Source organism: Equus quagga, chromosome 2, assembly GCF_021613505.1.
Source record: "Equus quagga isolate Etosha38 chromosome 2, UCLA_HA_Equagga_1.0, whole genome shotgun sequence".
NCBI lineage: Eukaryota > Metazoa > Chordata > Mammalia > Perissodactyla > Equidae > Equus > Equus quagga.
Window position 1 is genome coordinate 93826203 of NC_060268.1, and position 17517 is coordinate 93843719.

Genomic DNA, 17517 nt, shown 5'->3' on the forward strand with positions numbered 1-17517 from the left:
AGCGGCTCTCCCCTCCAACCCCCTTAGTCAGACCCCGGAAGAAAGGAAAGGTGAGCCAGCTTCTAGGGAGAAGACATTTTATTGAGATTTTGCTACATAAATAGCTACAGAAAGCTAGGAGGACTGAAGGGAGCAGCTGCTGTCTCCCTCTGCACAGGTCACTAAGGAACCCCTGGGGAGGGGGATTGGGGAGGGAGCCTGGTGATGACCAGAGGGAGAGAGGACCTCCTGGATGCTGTCTGGCATGGAGAGTCTGATATGAGAGAGAGAGAAAGAAAGAGAGAGAGAGAGAGGCTAACAGCCCAGATGTCATGAGGGAGGGACAAGTGGGGGTCAAAGAAGTCACAGGTATTGGGAGTCACTGGGTGAGGGCCTGTACCACGTCCTTCACCAGCATGGTGCCGATCACCATCTTTTCACTGTTGACTGTCAGCTGGGCAGCTCCCGTGGGCCGGGCATCCAGGGTCAGCAGGACCAGGCTCCCGCTGGTCAGCGTCCTCCCTGCAAACCTGAGGTGGGGATAGAGGACGGGGCTCAGCTCTAGGGCCCCTCCTTCAAACCAGGCCCAAGAGGCCATCTCTTACCCTCTGCTGGTGGCCTAGTACCTGTACTCATCAGATGTCCCACAAGGGACACGACCCAGGTTGGCAGTGGCAGTCACTTTCTGCACCACAACGTGGTCACTCCGAGAGGCATCTGGCAGTGTGAGCTTCTCTGTGATCTCGTTCATGCCTGTCAGCTTTCCTGGGGGCAGATGTCAGGATGAGGGCAGAGGCTGTGGTGGTCCACCTGGGGATGCCCACGGAGCATCCTCACCAAGCTCTCCTCAGGCTGGGCAGATCTGAATCTCCCTCACCAGTCTTGCGGAGGGAGAACTTCCCTCTTGGACCTGGGCCTCCCTCAGGAAGCCTTTGTCAGCCTCCCCATCCCACCCAGGGCTCTGTCCATGTTGTTGAACAGACTGATTGTCACTTCCCCACTATGAGACATCTGGGCCCCAGCCCCTGGGGCATGGCCAGTGGACTTGGTGGCCAGTCAGTCTTAAGAGGTTTCCTCCACTCTGGACCTCACACTCTTCGGTCTTTCCTAGTTGGCCCTCCATCCCGAGTTCAAATCCCTCCCAACTCCTGGAGGCTGAGTCCTCACAAAATCACTGGTGGCTGCTGCACTCCTGGCCAAGGCACGGGTCCTCACCAGACAGGCCAGAGTCTAGTGGTCACAGCAGCCCTCACAGGTGGACCCCTAATTTCTAGACTGGCCAGGGCTCCTGAAGGCCCCAGGCGCTCATAGCATCCCTGAAAACCTTCACTCTAGAGGCCTGACTGCCCCTCTCCACTCACGCTCTAGGCTAGCTGTGTGAGCTCCTCCATCTGCCCTCCTGCCCCTCTTTTCAGCCTCTCTCTCCTCCCTCTGCTCTTTCTCCCATTTTCCTCCTCCTTTTGAGAATGGACATCCCTTCCCTGTTGCTTCCATCCATTTCTGACTGGTGACATTTTCTTGCCCCTGTTCCTTTAGTCTCTCCATGTTCAAGTCTCTCGTTCCTAAGAAGTCCTCTCCAGAAGCAAGATCCCTCATGCCAACGCTGTGTCTCCCTCCCCATTCATGGCAAAGTCCTCCAAAGAGGACTCCATTTCCTCGAGCTGTGCTCTCCCGCAACCCACTGCAGTTGGCATCTGTCCGCCTTGGGCAGGCACCTGCTCTCTCTGATGTTGGCAGCCTCCTATGTGCTGGATCTGAAGGTTTTTGGTCTCCCTTGCCTGCGGACCACCCCAAGGCACTCTTATGCCTTCTCTTCTCTCCTAGTTCTCCCCCCATCTCCTTCTCTTATCCCTCTCCTCTTTTTTCTCCTGTAGAATGTAGGTTTTCCTGAAGGAAGGTCCTTGGCCTTCTTCTCTTCCCACCTACCTCTCTCCCAGGGTGATCGCACTCATATTCACAGCTTTAGTTATCACCTCTCTGCTCATGACTCCAGCCCAGAAGTGTGTCCTGGGCACAGACCCACATTTTCAGTTGCATACTAAGCACCTCCTCCTGAATTTCTCAAATGCCTTTCACAATCAGCTTATGTAAAACTAACCACCATCTTTCCTCCTCCCCTGCCCAGCCCATTCTTCTTTCTTCCAGATCAGGGGTTTGGCAAATTACATCCTTCAGGCCAAATACAGCCCACCACCTGTACGGCCTGCACTAATTTTTATATTTTTAAAAGGTTGGGTGAAAAATATCAAAAGATTAGTATTTCATGGCACGTAAAAATTATATGAAATTCAAATTTAAATGACAATAAATAGAATTTTATTGGAACACAGCCACACTCATTCATTTATGTATTATCTATGGCTGTTTTTGTGTCACAATGGCATAGCTGAGTAATTGCAGCAGAGAACCCACGGCCCATAAAGCCTAAAACACCTACTTTATGGCCCAATACAGGAAAGTTTTCCCGACCCCTGGTCTAGGTGAAGGGCGTTGCCATTCTCCCTACCATCCAAGCCGGAAATTCTAGAGTCAGCTTATATACTTCCCTCTCCTCCTTCTTGGGGCAAATGCCCATGGCTTCCCTCTTCCCAGTACCTCTCCCCTACCCCCGCCCTTCCTTCTCTTTGCCTTGGCTCTAATCCTGGTCCTCAGCATCTCTCATCAGATCTATTGCAATAGCCTTAGACCTAGTCACAGAGTTTAGTCCAAGGTCACACACCAAGTGAGTGGCAGGTTCAGACCCTAAAGCTAGGACTCAGGAAGCCCCCTGTTTCTCCCACTTGTGCTGTCTTGCCTCTTTTGCCTGCTGAAAATTCTTCCAATTCCAATCCTTCCAGATTCCTCCTTCTGAAGCAGAGGTCTGAACCCAGCCCCTTCCTCACTCAAAAACCTTCAGTGACTCCTCCACGGCTAGGAAAATGAAAGCTGCAGTCTTTATTTCTATAACAATGGGTTGGACCCAATAACCTCTGTGACCCCTTCCAGCTCTGAAATTCTAGGACTGAAATCCTTTAGCATAGCCTTCAAGGCTTCCAGAAACTAGACCAAACATATTCTTTTCAGCTTTGTTCTTACTACCTCTCAGTGCTAGGGACTCCAAACCAAACTGCTTCCCTCTTCTCTTCCTGTAAACTTTCACCAACGCTTACTTGTAATGTTTCCCCAATGGGAATGCTGGCCTAGAATTTTCTGCCTGCCTGAGTCCCAACACTCTCCAAAGCCTCACTAAAGGGTCCTGGCCTCTGTAAATCTTCTGCTGGAACCACAGCTGTGAGGCATCCCTCTGTCTGGAGGAGTGGAGGCCCCTTCAGCATGACTGTGGTGGAGCTTCAGGAGCCCCAGTGGGTGGTGCTGAGGCCCCTCCATGCCCACCCCTGGGGAGCACTCACCCTGTTCCTTCTTGAACTCATTCTCACTCATGAACACAGGGGCCATCAGCTCCCCAACGGGTGGCTGAATGGAGACGTAGAACTGTCGGGTTTGGGTGCTGGGGAGGGTGGGAGGAGACAAGGTAGAGAAACTGAGGCCAGCATCTCTCTCCTCACCTCCCACTTTGCTGAAGGCAGGGCTTTGAGGCAGCAAGAGAGTGAGGTAAGACCTGAAGGCTTGGGAGGGCTTCCAGACCCACCAGAACGTGAGGTATCCCCTCCTGCCACCACCTCCAGCTCCAGTTTTTTTTGACCCCTCCGCTCCCCAGCCCACCCTCCCATCCCACCATGAGTTGGACACATACCACAGCTGGAAATTGGCCGCCTGGGTTGAATCACAGAAATTAATGCCCATTATTGCAGTGGTGGACTCCCCAGGGGACAGGGACTCTGCAGTGGTGTCAGGCAGAGAAAGGAGGAGAAGGAGAGACACCATCATCTGATAGGTCTGGAACCCAGACCCATTCTCCCCTCCACTGCCAAAGCTGAAAACCCCTCCATGGAATCCTGGCTTTCTTGGCCCCTGGAGACTGCTCCTGGTTTTCTCCTGAAATCAAAACACCCTTCTCCCTCCCTCCTCAGCCCGTATAAGTCAGTCCTGGAACAACCAAGCCTCAAGCACCTCCTGCTCTGATATAGACTCACTCATTTCCTAGTCTATCTTGTCCACCATGGTATGGATCATGTTAGATGCCAGCTCTATGCCCCCTCAACCTGGCCCCTAGCCATTGGCATCGGCAGCCATAGAAAGACTGACTCTGCCCATGAGTCTCCTCCACCATGTCCAAAGCCCTTCCGCACCGATTTCAGGAAATTCCTGGATGCTGATGCCAGCAGGCAGTTTGGGGGTGCCCACATGCAGGCCCTTGATGGGGGTATCAGAGCTGTTGGAGAAGTGGATGTGCACAGACACCATGTGGGGGTCCCCAGAGAAAGGTTGACGGCTGAAGGTATAGTCCACAGCCAGCCCCTCGCCAGCTACACGGTGCAGCAGCTCCTGCCTCCCAGCACCTGATACTGGACTCAGCAGCTAGAGGGGAGGAGGAGGTGGGAAAGAGTAGAAATGAACAAGGAGAGAGGCTATCCCAGCCTTGTCCCCACCTAGGGTCATCCAACAACAGGACTCAAAGCTATTCCCTCCATCACACCCCCATGCACACAAATCCACACCATGGGATGCAGCACAGACACGTGTCCCTGCCCCAGTCCAGTCCCTCCCCCGTTTCACTCACTGAGGGCACCAGGGGGGAGTCTGTGAGTGTCAGGCCCTCCAGGTCAGCAGCCAGACTGGTGGACACAACCATAGGGGGAGACACAGGCTGGACACTGGGAGGGGTGACTGTGGGAGTAGATGAGGAAGACCATGATGAGGGAAGGGCAAAGTGGAATTGGCTTCGATTGAAGAGGGAGCCCAGGGCTCAGGGAACAGACAGTTCAGCACCATGGACAGCGAGGCACATGTCAGCCTCGTGGCTCTAAGCAGACACCAACCCTTGACCCCAACCCCACACCTGGGGAGGTTCTCCTGCTGCCCTCTCAGGTCCAGAGAGGTGTTCTGCCTGCTCCCCCCACCCCAAAAGCCCTGAGGCACCTAATCCGGAGCTCCCAGCCCCTTCCTAAGTCACACACCCTGAGCTTCCTTCCCACTGTGACTTCTACCACCGAAACTCACAGTCCTCTAGATCAAGCAGGGAGATCTCCTTGGCTGCAGGGGCACTTTTACCACTGGGAGGCTGAAAGAGAAAAATGGGATGCAGGTGTGGGAGGGGAGTACACTAGCCCCTTCTGGGTTGGGTAGAAGACGCCATGGTCTGTTCTCGATGGTGGGGAGATGCCTGGGCCTGGTCCAGAGGATGGGGAGGGCCCCGGCCCATGAGCCCACCCCCTCTCTGCCCCAAGGCTCTCACTGTTTTCTTCCTCCAGGAAGCAGGTTCCACCTGCTCCTCCTCGGTGTCTGATGTCATCTCAGACTCTGATGAGCTACTGCTGGAATCACTGCCCTCATCCGAGGATGAGCCTTCTCTCTGTCCCTCTGGCACCTTCTTCCTCTTCTTCATCTTCTTCTTCTCACCTTCCTCCTCACTCTGTTCGCTAGAGGAGAGGGGACAAGTGGGGCTCAGGCCCAGCCTGGACACCTCCTACTTGCCTCCCAGAAGAGCAGGGCAGCCTTGAAGAGTGGAGATGAGGGTGGGAGCCTAGGCGAGTGGAGTCCACACCTGGGCTCCTATGCCTGGGCCCCAGTGAGAGCTTTAAACTAGCCTGTGCCAGCTTGGCCCCTGGCCCCTGACTGCTTCCCCAGGCTGCCCCCAGGAGGTGGCAAGCCCAGCACAGAGACCTCCTGCATCCAGGCACAGCAGCCATCATATGAGCTGACTAGGGGGTCTGCAGGCCCCACCAGCTTAGGAAGAGGCTCAGGGGCTCTTAGGAGACTGGCTGAGGCTGAGTCTTAGCCCTTTTTATTCCAGAGGGGACCCCTCAGCCCTGCCAGTCACCTGGCTGGCTCCCCTCTTACCTCTCACTGCTCCTGCGTTTCTCCTCATCCTCGTCCTGGTCTTCATTATCAGACTCACTGCTGGACTCCCCAGAGCCGCTCTCGCTGCTGCTCTTGCTGTCCGATTCACTCTCGGACTCGGGGTCTGTGGAGGAACAGTCTCAGGCTTCCCTTCCTTGTGTGTAGGCCTCCTTGGGTCCGGAGCAGGTGCCCTGGGCTCCCAACTTCAGACTCAGCACTGAAGCTGCAAAACCCCCTGATCTGCCCCTGGCCCCAGATACCAACTGGACCACCTGGGACAGAGATGGATCCATGTAGACAGAGAACTGCACAAGCACACACACACCTGGGACAGGCAGTCCCTCAGGTGCAAAAACACACATACAGGTGCACACAAGCAGTTGCACACACCCTTTGACACACAACTGTATAAAACATACACACACACACACACACCTCAGACAGTCAGCCACAAGGCACACACATGGGCAGGAGCACAGGGCCCCCAGCTCTGCTGATCTCCTCACCGCTGTCTGCCGACTCTGTGGGGCCAGACTCCCCCTCAGAATCTGAGTAGAAGGGTTTCTCCTTCTCCTTCCTCTTCTCCCGATTGGAGCACTTGGTCCATTCAGGTACCTGGAGCCGGGGGAAGTAGGGAGCGTGGTCATTAAGTCATGGTTGGGGAGGGGGAATGAAAGCACAGGGCCTTCTTCTCCTTTGCCCTGCCTCTTCTTGGGGCCCTGTCTGGTCCTGTCCCCAAGAGGGAATAATGGTGGGGAGGGAAGGGCCACTATCCGTGGAGGGGAGGGGTGCTGCTCACAGAGGGGACACTGCCAAACCAAGGAAGAAATAGGGTGTGGGGAAGGCACAGGGGTTCAGCACATAAGGGGAAGGGGATGGGGCCACACAGGGTGGGAGAGAGCACTGCACACGGAGCAGAGGGCACACGGCACACGATGGGGGTGGGGAACCTTAGTGTATTCGCCCAACAGGCCTACGTGGGTCTCAATAAGGGAGAGATCTTCTTCCTGCATGTGGGGACCGTGTCAGGAAGGCCAGGCAGGCACTCCAGGGCTCCCTGCTGTCTGTCCCTCCACACACACACACACACACACACACACAGACAGACACACACAGGCAATTCAACCCTCCACCCCTGCTGACCTCCACATTGCGCACAGATGGGTCCGGGGCTTCCTCTGGCCAGTCTGGGAGTTCCTGGTAGCCTGTGGCCTTGGCATTGAGCAGGTGGGACAGCGAGCCCAGCTGGAAGTGGTCCCGGTCTGGGGACAGGGTTAGAGATTAAGCCAGTAGTGACAATGAGGAAATGCCCTGGGAGGTGTTTCCTAGGTGGGGTGGGTGGTGATTCTGGTCAGGACTCCCTAACTAGGTAGAAGAAAGGGGCTGACGTGTCTGTCCCTTAATGGCTCTTCTGCCCTGACTGCACCTTCAGGCCCATATGCTGGAAGGAAAGACCCAACTAGAGCAGGGGCTGAAAGGTGGGGGCAGGTGAGACTGCAGAGGAGGGCACAGGGGACTCTGGACCCAGAGATGCTGCTGGCCTATCTGCTCTGGTCTGCCTGTGGGGAGGCAGAAATGTGAGTGTGACGTCTCTTTCAGGGCAATGGTGACCGTGTGCTACTGCACAGCCAGGCTCAGGAAGGCCACCTAGTTGGGACGAGGACAGGAACTGTGAACAAGAGGCTGGCCGGGCTGGGTCAAGGGGCGGGAGGCGTGTCTGGTCAGGCTCTGGACTCCGGGGGGAGGGAGAAGCAGTCCAAAGGGTGTAGGAGGGAGTCAGGGCCAGAGGACGGCAACACAGACTTGCAATTGGGGATGGTGCTGGGGAGGAGAAAGGGATTGCTCCCCTTCTTCCTGGGAGATTTCCCAATCTGCCCTGTCCCTCAGGATTCCTTCAGGAATCTTCCCTATTCCTGAGGTCCAGGGAAGAGAAAAAGCAGAACCAGAAGACACCCAGGAGAACCAAACCTTGTGAAGGAGGCTCCCCTCCGGTGCGTGTTCCTAGCTCCAGAGAGCCAGGTGGAGGACCTTCCCCTCCTGGCCTCTCTCAGAGCCCTTGTCATGGAGACAAACCTGAGAACAGAGGCCAGGCTGAGGGCCAGGGCCTGGGTTTGGGGCTGGCCTCCAGGGCTGGCCCCACAGAGTGTCGACAACTGCTTTCTCAGGACCCTTACAAACATACCCCTCTCCTTCGCACAGTGTTTTACTTCCTGCATTCCTGGGCCCTTGGTATTTGAAATCTTGATATCTAGTCCTGGCTCAGGGAGGGAGATGGAAAGGGGAATGGAGCGGAGAGGAGCCAGGAGCCCATGCTGGCTGGTGGGGCAGAAACTCAGGTGAGATGATGCTGGTGATGGTTGTGGGTGAGTAAAAGCCCCTGGTGCTGCAGGATGGGCAAAAAGGCTGGGCCAGGGGGGCAGAACTGGCATTGTTCCAGAAGTCCTGCCGGCAAAAGCCTGGTGCCTGGCTAACTCTGAGACCTCCGGGGGAAGGTCTGGGACTAGGGTCCTGGCCAATTCCTCCCCTTCCCCAGGAAGGTTCCCCCTGGTTTCAGCTCCTACCTTTGAAGGATGACTCCAAGACTGGGGCTGGTTTGGGTGCTAGGAAGAGCTTCTTGGCATGGCGGCTGAGGGCCCCACCCTGCTCTGAAGGGACGATAAGCTGCCGGGTGAAGCGCGCTCGGTCGCGGATATCATAGTTCTGGTCGTACTTGGCCAGACTCAGCACATACTGGGTCAGCAGCTTGGTCTGGGGGACAAGAGGTGGCCATCAGAGAGGGTGGGGATGCAGGAGGTCTCTGAACCAGATTCTTTAAGCCAATACCTCCAAGCAGTGCTGGCCTCTTCCCTCTTATGACCTGCCTCACCTAGCTTTCCCTCCCTCCCTGCCACTGTGCCAGATGGCATCTTCTGTCACCTCCCTGGCCCTGACTCCTGACCCTAATTTTGGCAACTGCCTTGGACCAGCAAAAGAGGCTGCCGTTTTAGACTCTCCTCCCTCTTGGCCCTTGACTCCATTCTCCACTCAGCTTTGTGGTCTCCACTGCCCCAGGCCCAGCTCCTACCCAACCAGGTCCAGGCTGGGCCAACCTCTTTACTCTGGGGTGCCAGGGTGAGTGGAGGTCTGGAACATTCTGCCAGATCTCACAGTTTCCAGACTCCATCACCCAGAGGGAAACTAGACGACAAAAAAGAGAGTGGAAACACATAGGGATCCCCTTGGCAGGGGCTGCCCTCATGTCCCATTGACGTGTATAGTCAATTCTGAGCAGCCTAGGGGTCTCAGTGGTCATGATCCACCCTGGAAAGGTTCCAATGAGATCAGACCAAACTACACCTGCCTATGGGTTTGCTGAAGTCACGTGGGGTTTACAGTCTACAGTCAAGGCAGCTATGGCCCAGGGCCCCAAATCTCGATTTCTGCCCTGATCCTGGCTTAGTCTAACCTGTCTTTGCAAAATGTCAGTGGCAGCCATCATTTATGGAGAACCTTCTAGTGCTGAGCATCTTCTCAATAGGGGGGTCCTATTGCCCCCATTTACAGAGGAGAAGCAGAGCCATTGAGTGACTCTCCCCAGGTTAAGGAGCCAGTCACTGCTACATCCAGGCCTGGACCTGCCCAAACCTGCTTCCCCTCACCGCCCACTTGCTGACATAAGAGGGCGGCCCTCATCCAGGTCTCTATCTCTTATGACCAAGACAGTCAAAGCCACCAAGTACATACATCTCACGTCACCACAGCCAGAGTGCCTGGGGCAGCAGGGACCAGCGGAGGGAGCCTTGAACTGACTCTGGTCTTCCTGAGGTTTATGGTTACATAGTGTTACATCCAGCCTTGGACACGGCTGACCCAGGTAATCTAGCAGGGGTATGAGGAAGATGCCACTGAGGCATAGAGCCCCAAGATGCTGGCCCAGAATCAGAGCTGCTGCTGTGGCAAAACTCTAGAGAGCCACTGTGATTCCACTGCTACCTATAACGTGGCCCACAGGGACTTCAGTGGCCTGAAGTGGAAGGGAGGTTCCACTCAGTCCCTTCCAGCATAGTGCCACCTGCAACACTGTTCCCATCACAGATAAGTACTCTGAACCCCACACTCCCCTAGGACACCGTCACAATGGACTTCATCACAGACCCGCCTCTCCTTTGGCCAGACACCCTCTCACCAGCCAAGTCTAGTGGATGCTCTTATAACATGGTCCATTATCAAGATGCTGCTGATCCTCCTGTCGGTTTAACTGTGTTCCCCTCCACAGGCTTCCCAGCTGGCTGATCATAGATTCTCTCCCTTCCCCCCAAGTCCTTGCCTAATTCTGGAAAGAAGCATTCACCAATTGGATCCATCTGTTTATAGCCTTAAATGTCAACAACCAACATAAGAATGGGCTGGTCCACTCACCTCAACACAGCAGGATTTGCCTATAAGAATTCATTACCCTTCTCCATCCCAAGGATCCATTTCCCAGGGATTATGACGTCTAGTCTGCACCACCAGGACCCTCACCTCGCTTAGCCAGTTTGTGCAGGAATTACTGGCTTCTCAGGAGGGCCTATGAGACACACTTCAGTGCACCAAGAGCAGAACAAGGCTCCCACTGACCAGTGGGCTCCAGCTGCCAAGGAGAATTTTAGGTGGGGAACACTGACGCCTTTTCAAGAACCTGTGCCAACATAGCTACTACCTTACAACCACCTGCTACATCATGCTGGGAAAACTGGCTATTCAAAAACAAACAAACAGAAGATTTAAAATACACTCTCACCTCACACACTACACAAAAATAAGCTCTAGATGGATGTGGCAGACAGATTCTACGGTTCTCTCCCCCAGATCACTGCCTCCTGGTGCTCAGGCCTTTGTGTAATCCTCTCCCCATGCGTTTGGGCACGACTTGAAACTTGCTTCTAGCCAACAGAATATGGTAAAGGTGACGGAGGTGAAACATAGTCCCCTGATCCAATTTCATTATCTAAGACTCCATCTTGCTAGCAGACTGACTCTAGAGAATTCTTCTCTTGTAGCTTTGAAGAAATGAGTGGCCGTGTTGGGAGGCCCATGTGGCAAGGAGCTGAGGGTGGCCCCTAGAAGCTGAGCGCAGTCTCCAGCTGACAGCCAGCAAGAAGCCGGGGCCTCAGTCCTACCACCACAAGGAAGCGAATGCTGCCACCAACCATGTGAACTTGGAAGTGAACCCTTGCCGGCCAGTCTTCAGATGAGAACCCAGGTGGACCAACACCTCCATTGTAGCCTTGCATAAGACCCAGCTAAGCCATGGATGGACTCTCGACCCACAGCAATTGTGAGAAAATAAACATGTTGTTTTAAGCCACTAAGTTTATGGTAATTTATTACACAGCAATAGAAGACTAATGCAGTGGACTAAAGAATATGAAAAGAGAAAAAGAATCTGTAGGAAATTACAGGTGAAAATTTTAACTTGTGAACAGGAAAACAACTTTCTAAATATGAAGGCACTAGAAGGAAAAAGAAATGAAAGGATTAATATATTGAACAAAAAATGTATAACTTCTGAATGACTATATATATAGTCAACAAAAAAATTTTCTTTAAAGCTAAGGAAATATATTATAACATTAATTGTGGTCTTTTCTAAGTGGTAGACCTATGGCTAATTTAAACTTTTTTTTTTTAGGAAGATCAACCCTGGGCTAACATCTGCTGCCAATCCTCCTCTTTTTGCTGAGGAAGACTGGCCCTGAGCTAACATCCGTGCCCATCTTCCTCTGCTTTATATGTGGGACACCTGCCACAGCATGGCTTTCTGAGAGGTGCCATGTCCACACCCAGGATCCAAACCAGCGAACCCAGGGCCGCCGAAGCAGAATGTGTGAACTTAACCGTCGAGCCACCGGACTGGCCCCTAATTTAAACTTTTAATTAATACTTTTCTGGATTTTCCAAATGTTTTATGATGAGCATGCATTACCTTTATAATACTAAAAAAGTTATTAACTTTTTAAAAAAAATTCTGTAGAACTTATCAGAATCTTCCATCCACTGTAGAGGCAGATTTTAGCTCCCACGGTACCCCAGCAGACCCTCCTCCTTCCCACCTCCCCAGGTATACAAAAGCAAAGCCACCTGCCAAAAGCATTCTAGGCACTGCCCCAGAAGCCATCCCCCAGGTGGCTGTAATAACCACCCTCACTACCACTGCCACCCGAACCCTCTGTCAGTGCACGTGTTGGCAGAGCTTTTGTGGCCTCTGGCCTTGAATCTGATTATCTGCTGAGCAATACCAGGGCCGATCCTCTTGGTCATCTCCTTGGCCCCAGCCTGGGCCAGGATGTGGTGTGCAGTGGGGGTCAGTGAGTTGGGGAGCATAGCTGGGATTGTTGTGGGCTTGTGGCAGGCCCAGATGTCACCCAGGGTCCTGGGATGGGGGCAGCATCACTGCTGTTTTGCAAGGATGGCCATGCATACGTCCAAGTCGCCTCCCTCCTCGTACGCCAAGGACTCCCCTTTCTGCGCCCCTCCCAGAACAGGCTGGGAAGAAGGGAGAAGACAGGGAGGGTAGCCAGGAGGAGACAAGTTCTCTTTATTAAGCCAAAGAACCATTCTAAGGGGCCTGTGCCTGGGAGGACGTACCTTCAGGTGAAGGATGCCTGGAGGTCAGTATCAATTTGCCTGAACAGGGCACTACTCTGAGTGCCCCAGTGCGGGCTGGGACCCCTTGTGTCCTGTCTAGGAGAGGAGTTCAGCTGTACACACCCACGGCTCTCTGACAGCAGCCAACCCTGACAAGAGCTCTTATTGCTCTGTGCTTTGTGCTGTTTCCCCTACTTGGCTATGAACATTTGGAGGCCAGTAAACACATCTCACTCACTGTCATTACCAGAGGACACAGCTCAGTGCCAGGCATAGGAGGCACTCAGGAAACATCTGTTAAATAAATCAACGAATCAGTGTGCACTGGAGCTAACACATGTAGCTGACAGTGACAACTTGGGGAAACGCCATGTGGACACACCTAGGCTCAAGAAAACGTGCCGATGTCACCATCCTGGGGCTCAGGGCTCTGGCCCCGTCCTGAGCAGATTTCCCTCTATCTGGGCAGTCCCCACCCATGCTGCTTCATCTTTTCAACCATCCTTCCCACCTTCTCCTTCCTCCCATCTGAACAAACGAAACACACGAATATTTGTTCAATGACTGAATGCTTCCCATGGTGTTCCCTCTAACTTCTCTGTCTCCAGTCTGCTTCTGACAATACTGACACCCACAGACCCAGTCCCTTAGTGCTTCCACATGTCACTGCTGTCCTTCCCAACTCCTGATGACAGTCCCAGCATATGATGGCTCTGCCTCCCCAGCTTGAGTCCCTGGGGCCCATGCTAGCCACCATGCATCAAAGGAGTCACTGAAGAAGCACAAGTGCCACCATCCAAAGACTCCCATGAGATGGCAAAAAGGCCACCTTCATGCTGTCAGGGATGTCACACTCTCCAGGGTATAGCTGTGCTGCAGACCCCAGTCACCCACCCAGATGCTCTGCTGCAATGACTGGCAGACTCTTTCTATAAAGGGCCAGAGAGTAACTATTTTAGGCTTTGCAGGCCATGTGGACCCTGTCACAACTAGTCAACTTGTCGCAACTTGCAGCATCAAAAGCGTCCGTAGAGAATAAACAAATAAATGAACATGGCTGTGTTCCCATAGAACTTTATTTACGAAAACAGGCAGTATGCCAGGTTTGGCCCATGGGTGGTAGTTTGCCAACCCTTATCTTGCTTAACTGAGTGGGGCAGTGAGTGTGGGAATTGTCATAGTGCTTGGTGTCCCCAACACCTTGAAAAGCTCTGTGTGTTACACTCAATTCTTACGAGAATCTCGTGGGACCATCTCAGGGGATGCTGGACGCTCAAGAGGCTTTTAACATCCTGATATTCCAGCTTGGTGGGCCACATCCTTCACTATGGTACTCTTTGTAACCTTCCACCTTGGGAATGACAAGGGCCACCAGCACCACCCAAGCCTGAGCAGAGACTTGCCCCCTTATCCCTGGCACAAACTGGTCAAGCATCATCGAGCTTTGAGAGGAAGCACAGATGACATCTCCTTGGACACACGTTCTCCCATCAATGCCTGTCGCTGCTGGCTCCTCTCCTCAGCCCCACTCAACTGTGGTTCTTCACAGCCCCACTATTCCAAAGACAGCAGGTGGGGACACTCCCACTGGCAGAGTGGAGGTTATAGCCCCACAGGAGCACCTCTTCAATAGTGACCACCATCCCTACCAGGCCCTTGGGTCCCAAGAGTGGTCATGGACACTGGGGTAGCATTGGTTACCTGGGTAGACCAGCCATCTACCCCAAACTCTCTTCAGAAAGAGATGCTGGAGTCCACGCCTACCTGGTGAAGGCCCACAGAACACCGCCTAGGCAGTTTCTGGGAACCAGAGCGTTTTAGGCAGCATCTCTCAATCTTTACCTGCTTAGAGTTGGTCAGGTAGAGCTTAGCTGCCAGGTTGATGACCTGTAGCTTGACGATGTCCTCCTCTGCTGTGAAGGACTTGGCCATTTTTCTCAGGACGTCAGGGGCAATTCTGGGGACATGCTCACAGTACTCACCGATGAGCCACAAGATGCTGGCTCGGGCCATGGGCACCTGTGGATGTGGGAGAGGAGTTAGGACTGGGGTGAATGTGGGAATGTGGGTGGGCCTGTGGCCTGCCAGGGAAATGGCACTCCTTTCACCTGTGCTGGCCTACTGTATTATGGGGTTCTCTGGAAATGGGAGTGGGGGTGGTGGGAGAGAGATTAAAAAGCGGGCGTTTTCTGAGCAGCATCTCCCCTCTTCCCTAGGGTTTCATTAGCATGGGCAGAGCCTTCAAGCCCAAAGTCAGTCATCATTTAAAAGGCTGCTTGTCTGGACTCATTGTACCCTTGATGCTTTACTGCCATGTTATTCTTCCTGAATCTTCAGGAGTGCCTTGTTTGAAAGTTTCCACTTGGTAGAGCAACAGAAAACCACAGGATTTGTCAATCAGCCACTGCTGGCCAGCACTTTAGAGAAAACACACGTGGTGCTGAGGCCGTTGAGCTCAGCGAGGGATCCCCACAGAAAGGTGAATGAATCTTGGGCAACAACGTCAGGGTCACACAGTCCCCTCCCTCCCCTCCTTCCACTTGAAGACCTTTCAGAGCCAGTATGGAAGGTGCGGAAGTTGACTTTATTAAGCCCAGAGCATTTAATTATAGAGTCTTAAAATCATAGGCAGGATACGGGGGTGGAGATGGAAACATGGGGCTACTCCCTCACCTGGATGTTGTCTGTGAGCTTTGCCAAGTGTTTGATGATCTCCCCATGCTGTGCCGGCTGCATCTGCAGCAGCTTCTTAATGACGACCACTGACTCTGCGACCACAAGCTCTGTGGAACAGGAATCGAGTGTGTGGACCCCAGGACAGTCAGATGACCACACACAGGTGGACAGACACACTTGCAGTGCCCCCAGACCCTTGGCTCTCTTTCTCAATCCCCTGCACGTCTCCAGTGGCCCTCAGAGGCAACACCTGGACACTAACTGAGATGGACAGACTGATGTACACACATTGTGCCTGAACAGACAGATGGATACCCATGGGCCGTCAGAGTCAGACATGCAGGCAGATACCCCCTGGTCGTCAAAGTTGGATACTCAAACAAACACTGACCATCACGGTTGGACAGCAGTTGCACCAGGCCGTTGAGGCAGGTGTCACGGACTCGGCCTATGTTAGTTGCACAGCGTCCAATGGCCTGGATGGTGGCTGCCACAAAGTCTTTGTCCATGCTGCGAATGTAGGTCTGTGGGACACCACGACAGAGTGACCCCCAGCAGGGAGCGATCCCTCAGTGACTCTGCAGGCTTGAGGGTCACCTTCAGAAAGGCTGTCACCCCTCATTCAATGACTCATCATGCTAGAGGCTAAACTCTAGAAGTGGGAGTGACACTCTCACCCACTACCCAGTGACTCCTCAGCCCAAAGCCAGCAGAAGACACCCGGAGGGAACCTAAGATAACAGTTTCTCCACTTTGGGCTCTTAGGAGTTTTGACCCACCAGGACAATTCTCACTGAGCACAAGGAGCTGCAGGGCAGCTCTCCTGGGCTCCTCTGGCTGGGAGCTGACCCCTGGCCCGTACCTGGAATTCCCGTAGGACAGTAGGGATGTTGGTCTCATTGGCCAGGTTGGTCAACACTTCCAGCTGCAGGAAGGCAAAATTGGCAGAGTGGCTACAGGTTTTCTGAGCTTTCATAACCCTTCATTCCAAACACACATCACACACCAGAAAACAATCCTCAGGATAGCCCTGCATCATCCTAAGACTGATGAGGGAACTCACAGCTCATGAAACTTGTCCAAAATGCAGGAGGACCAGTTTGCCTCTTAAGTGGATTCCTCGACAGGGTACTTACAGTATGATCATGTCACCATTGCACCTCCACGGAAACCTTACGCCTCCTATTGCTTTTAGAATAAAGACCAACGTCTTTACCGCGGTCTACAAGTCCCTGAACGATTTGATCGCTGTCTACCTTCAATCTCTCACCACCTGCCCTTGTCCTCTGTGCCCCAGTCACTCTTGTCAGACCTCTTCCTGCCTCAGGGCTTTGCATGTGCTGCTTCCTCTGTGTGGAGCAATTCTTCCCATTCCTGTCCCAGCGTTTACCTAGATAACTCATGTTCACTTCTCGGGCCCCAGCTCAAGCCTCACCTCCTGAAGGAAAACTCCCGACACCAGACTAGATCGGGTCCTCCAATTTCACGCTCTTATAGCTCTCTGCACTTTTCTTTCATACCACATTTCACAAACGGATTTTTACATGTGTTTTGTGATTAGCTGCTTAACATCCCCTCCTCACCCCAACTAGACCGTGAGCCTCACAAGGCCAGGGTGCCTGATGAGATTGCTCACGCGTGTACCCCTAGATCTAGCAATGTGACTGATACACAGCAGATGTTCCACAGGGTTAGGAGGACTAACTGATGCTGAATGAAATCCCTCAATAATGAGGACGCAGAGCAGGAATGGAATGAGGGTACAGGCTCCTGCTACTTTTTCTGTGGGTGTATGTTTCCACAAAATCCTGAGGGAGCAGGTGCGTGGGGGCAATAGCACTGTAGGTGCAAGACAGAAGACTGTGGTGGGAAAAGAATGAATTCTGGGGTCAGCAGAACTATCTTGCCTCCCTGAGTCTACATTTCAATAAAATAGAGATAATGCACACTTTCTGGGATTATCATGAAAATCAAGTTACTTTATATGTGAAATGCGGCAGGTGTGTAACAGGTACTAGGCGGGGGGGGGGGGGGGGGGCCCTTCTCCCTGTCTCCCGACTCCCATTGGCCTGGCTTCCTGAGCAAATGCTTGTGGCTGGGGCAACCACGGGCTCAGCCCCAGAAACAAGCAGGCACCAAGGCGGCCACTGTGGATATCTGAGAGGGTGGGGGCATGGGGAGGGGCTTCTGTCCATCACTCACCTTCAAGATCTTGATCTGGGTGGGGTCGGTGGACCTGATGTAGAAGCTCTTCAGGTAGGGCTCAAACATACCCTGGCACAAGAGAGGCAGCCCCAGGGAGCTCCACCGCAG

General features: G+C 53.4%; 1 protein-coding gene across 1 annotated transcript in view; it reads right to left on the reverse strand.

The window, feature by feature from the left end:
• Positions 1-266: 266 nt before the first annotated feature.
• Positions 267-17517, reverse strand: part of AP3B2 (adaptor related protein complex 3 subunit beta 2) — a 32324-nt gene continuing 15073 nt past the window's right edge. Inside the window, exons 10-26 of the mRNA XM_046654188.1 lie at positions 17407-17478; positions 16067-16129; positions 15596-15728; positions 15202-15311; positions 14371-14547; positions 8481-8667; positions 7063-7181; positions 6426-6534; positions 5920-6043; positions 5315-5498; positions 5080-5140; positions 4640-4746; positions 4209-4437; positions 3713-3797; positions 3369-3466; positions 606-744; positions 267-509 (exon numbers count right to left, since the gene is read on the reverse strand). Coding sequence (XP_046510144.1) covers positions 359-509; positions 606-744; positions 3369-3466; positions 3713-3797; positions 4209-4437; positions 4640-4746; positions 5080-5140; positions 5315-5498; positions 5920-6043; positions 6426-6534; positions 7063-7181; positions 8481-8667; positions 14371-14547; positions 15202-15311; positions 15596-15728; positions 16067-16129; positions 17407-17478 — 2148 coding nt within the window. The 3' untranslated portion in view covers positions 267-358. The remainder of the gene's footprint in view (positions 510-605; positions 745-3368; positions 3467-3712; positions 3798-4208; positions 4438-4639; positions 4747-5079; positions 5141-5314; positions 5499-5919; positions 6044-6425; positions 6535-7062; positions 7182-8480; positions 8668-14370; positions 14548-15201; positions 15312-15595; positions 15729-16066; positions 16130-17406; positions 17479-17517) is intronic.